The following is a 4120-nucleotide window of genomic DNA, read 5'->3' as shown; positions in this document are numbered from 1 at the left end:
TCTTGGCCATCCTAAGAGGTTGAAAGGAGGAACATGGTGTGGGCAAGATCCCCAAGAGTGGGGATCTTTCTCTCATGGGAGAAATGAATGAAATAAAAGTTTAAAAAAACAGGCTGGGGACTGGCCAGGAACACAACTGGACCTACATGGGAAAGGTTTGAGGTACATGTCCTAGGACTTCCTTGAGTACGCTGGAGGCCTGCACATGCTCATAATCTAGGGACTGGGAGTGGATGTGGTGTCAACTCTAATAAGGTGGACCTCTCTCAGAAGAAATGAACTTACCCAAAAAAAAGATGATTAGTGGCACACAAAAAAGTTTCCTCCACCATATATTATCATCTCACCTTCAATAGCTATTCGCCTTTTAGGCCAGTTTTTGTTCTCTCTTGTTAAAATATCTTGTATCCGTACACATATGACATATTCCTCCAAAGCAAAATCCAGTGTGTAAAATTTTAACAGCTCTAACCATAACTGTCCCAGGGATACCTGATTTGGTGTTTCCAATGTTAAAGGAGACTGGAAAAGAAAAAACACTTTTCACTTACACTTCACAAAACTATAGAATCAACAAACTTTCAGATTAAAAAAAGTTCTTAGAGATGTTTTCAAAACTGAAGCATGAAGAAGTAACTTCCCAAAAAGCAGTCCATTTCAAACAAAGCTAGGAAAAGAGTCCCAGTTCTCCATCTTCAAGGATTTTTGTATTCCTTCTACTAAACCAGTGACTTTCAACCTTTGCTACACATTAGAACTACCTGGAAAGCATTGAAGTACAATAGTGCCAAAATCCCCTACCACTCTCATCTTCATACAGCTTCCAAGATTCAAATTTAACTGATCTGGTCTACTAGCCTGGGCACTGGGATTTTTAAATTGTCCTAAAGTGATTCTCAGGTGCAGCCAAGGTTGCAAACCACTGCATAACAACTACTATAGTTCCTCATTGCAATAACTGTTGAATACTTTTAAAATCTAAGTAAAAAATCTTTGGCTTTCAATAAACTAGTTCCTTCATTCAGCAAACATTCTTTTAGAACCTACTATGTTCTTGGAAATATAAAATAATGAGAGTTTGCACTTACACATAACGCTTACGATGTACCAGTTTCTTCTAAGAGCTGCACATACATTAGCAATTCTATAAAGCAGGTATTATAGGGCAAAAGCAGGTATTATAGGGCAAGGATTTGATTCAAGACCTCCTAGCTACTGAGACCATGTTGTGAAATCACTACATTATGCTGCCACTCAAATAAAATGAGGTCCTACTTTATAGACCTATTAGGAGAACAAGGTAAAGGATACATGCTAAGATGATCCTCTAAATAAGGGGAATCAAAACAAAAGAGGCAATACCTGAATTCCAAGAAAATTAGCTAGATAAAGACTGGCTAGAGATGTCCACTACAGCAGCATAAAGGAATGAAATAGTAATTCGCACCTTCAATTTTATAACTATTCATTGAATAACTACTACGTGCCAGATAGCGTTTTTGGCACTTGGAATTTATCTTTGAAAAAAAAAATCCTTGCTTTTCCAGGGAAAGAAGATAAACTTAACAAGTAAATTACATATTAAGTTAGAAGAAAACAGATGCTTGAGAAAAAAGAAAAGGGTGAATAAGCTAAAAAGGATAGGAGTGTGGGATCAGGAGATGGTTAGAGTGTTAAGGATAGGACCTGCTGAGAAAGCATGATCTGAAGAAGGGGAAAACACATGATAAAAATAGGGAACAGACAGAGCAAATGTAAAAGTAAAACACACAATAAGCTACAGGGTCAGCCCTAAAGAATCATTCTGATTGCTGTGTTAAGAACAGACTATAAAAGGCAAAGGCAGATGCAGGAAAATAAGGAGGCTATAGTAGGGTGGCTCTGTGGTCTAATGGTTAAGGTAGCTAGATCCCACATGGCCAACCATTCAATTCAAATCTATACCTTGGTGACTTGAGAAACACTCCAGGCATGTGTGCATGCATGCTCAAAATCCTGACAGGATAGAGAACTGGAGAAGGACTGGCATTATGACCATGCCCAATTTGGGGAGGGGTGAAAAGTGTTTGCTCCCTCTCCATCTCTCTCTCTCTGTCTCTCTCTATCAAGCACACGTACCCTCTGGAAAATAAAAAAAGGCTAGAGTAATAATCCAGGCCAGAGATGATGACAGCTAGAACCAGCATGGTAACAAGGGAGGTGGTGAAAGATAATCAAATTCTGGATATATTTTGAAGTAGAGATGACAGGATTTCCTGACAGACTTGATACAAAGTATAAAAGAAGTGAAGAACAGGGGCCCGCAGATAGTGTGGTGGTTAAGGGTGCTGGACTCCCACATGGCCATCTGTGGTTCGAGTCCTAGACCTGGTGACTTGCTTTCTCGCTTTCTCTCTCTCCCTCTCTCACTCTGTCCCTCTCTGGTCAAATTAAAATAAAATAAATAAATAAAGTTAAATAAAATAATTCCTTTTTTTTTTTTTGAGAAGTTTTTGCTATAGGGTGCGTGCACTCGCCAGACAGACAGAGAGAGACAGAAAGCGAGAAATCAACCCCTAGTGGGGATGGTCACGCTGCAATCCCTTCTCCTCCATTCTCAGGATCCTGTGCACGCATGCACACGTGCCGGTGTGAGTTTTAAGTCACCGGGTCCGGGGTGCAAACCGCAGTGGTCAACTACATGGGAGTCCAACGACATAGCCATTACACTAAAATAATAAAATAATTCTTTTTAAAATAATTCTGGTCCCAATAAAATAATTCTTTAAAAAAAAAAAAGAAAAGAAAAGAAGTGAAGAACAAAGGATGACTCCAAGATTTCTAATTAAGCAACTGAAATGACAGGACAGTCAAATTAAATGGGGAAAATGCATATGAAGCAAATTTGAGAAGTTTGGAAACATTAAGAGATCTATTAGACATCTAAGAAGAAACATTAAATGAACAGCTAAATAAACAATTATGGAGGTCAGGAGAGAGGTCTAACTGGAGATTTAAATTGGGGACTCATGGGGGCCAGCAGGTGATATGGTGGTTAAGGTGCTGGATGCTCCAACATGGCTGACCACAGTTTGAGTCCTGGACCTGGTGGCTTGCTTTCTCACTTTCCCTCTCTCTGTGTGTCTCTCTCTCTGGTCAAATGAAAAGGAATGAATGAATGAATAAAAGTAAATAAATAATTATTATTTTTTTTAATTGGGGAATCATCATCATACAGATAGTACTTAAAACCCAGGGACTGAATCACATTTTTTTGAACAGTTTTTGCTACAGGGCGCGTGCACTCACCAGAAAGACAAGAAAGAGAGAGAGACAGACAAAAAGCGAAAAATCACCCCCTAAAGGGGATGGCCACACTACAATCCCTTCCCTTCCATTCTCCTCTCAGGATCTTGGGCATGCATGCACACACACCTGGCATGAGTTTAAGCCACAGGGTCCAGGACTCGAACCATGGTCAACTACATGGGCGTCCAAAGACCTATCTATTACGCCAACTGCTGGTCCAGAGATTGTTTTATATATATATATATATACAAGAAATGAAAAGACCGCTGACTGAACCCAATAGCACTTCAATATCAAGAGACTAGAGAAGAAAAGAGGAACCAGCAAAGGAAACTGAGAAGGAATAACTAAATCTGAGCGTGGTGCCCTCTAAGTCAAACTCTAACGAAGAAAGTTTTCATACGAGGAAGTAACTGGCAAATGCTGACAAATCAAAGATGATAAAAACTGAGAAATGACCATTGGATTAGGTAATGTGGAGTTTATTGATATTGATGGTTTTAATATGTTTTGACAGATTGATGGATCGACACCTGATTAGTGTGAGTTAAGAGGAAACAGAGAAATCAGAAATAATGAATATAGGGGTCAGCAGTTAGTGTAATGGCTATGTCGCTGGACTCCCACATAGTCGACCACGGTTTGAGTCCCGGACCCGGTGGCTTAAACTCACGCCAGGCTTGTGTGTGAGCATGCCCAAGATTACAAGAGGAGAATGGAGAAGGGATTGTGGCGTGGCCATCCCCCCTGGGGGGTGATTTCTCGCTTTCTGTCTCTCTGTCTCTGTCTGTCTGGCGAGCGCACGAGCCCTATAGCAAAAACCTCTCAAAAA

General features: G+C 40.1%; 1 protein-coding gene across 12 annotated transcripts in view; it reads right to left on the bottom strand.

The window, feature by feature from the left end:
• The window catches only part of TUT4 (terminal uridylyl transferase 4), a 210706-nt gene that overhangs the window by 65169 nt on the left and 141417 nt on the right, over positions 1-4120 (bottom strand). For all 12 annotated transcript variants that reach the window (XM_014588140.2, XM_014588142.2, XM_027772234.1 and 9 more), the window contains one exon: positions 348-522. In XM_014588140.2, the coding sequence (XP_014443626.1) occupies positions 348-522 (175 nt within the window). The remainder of the gene's footprint in view (positions 1-347; positions 523-4120) is intronic.

Source organism: Tupaia chinensis, unplaced genomic scaffold (genome assembly GCF_000334495.1).
Source record: "Tupaia chinensis unplaced genomic scaffold, TupChi_1.0 Scaffold000259_1, whole genome shotgun sequence".
In the NCBI taxonomy this organism is placed as follows: domain Eukaryota; kingdom Metazoa; phylum Chordata; class Mammalia; order Scandentia; family Tupaiidae; genus Tupaia; species Tupaia belangeri.
Note: the sequence above shows the minus strand (reverse complement) of the source record. Positions and strands in the feature narration are given on the sequence as shown.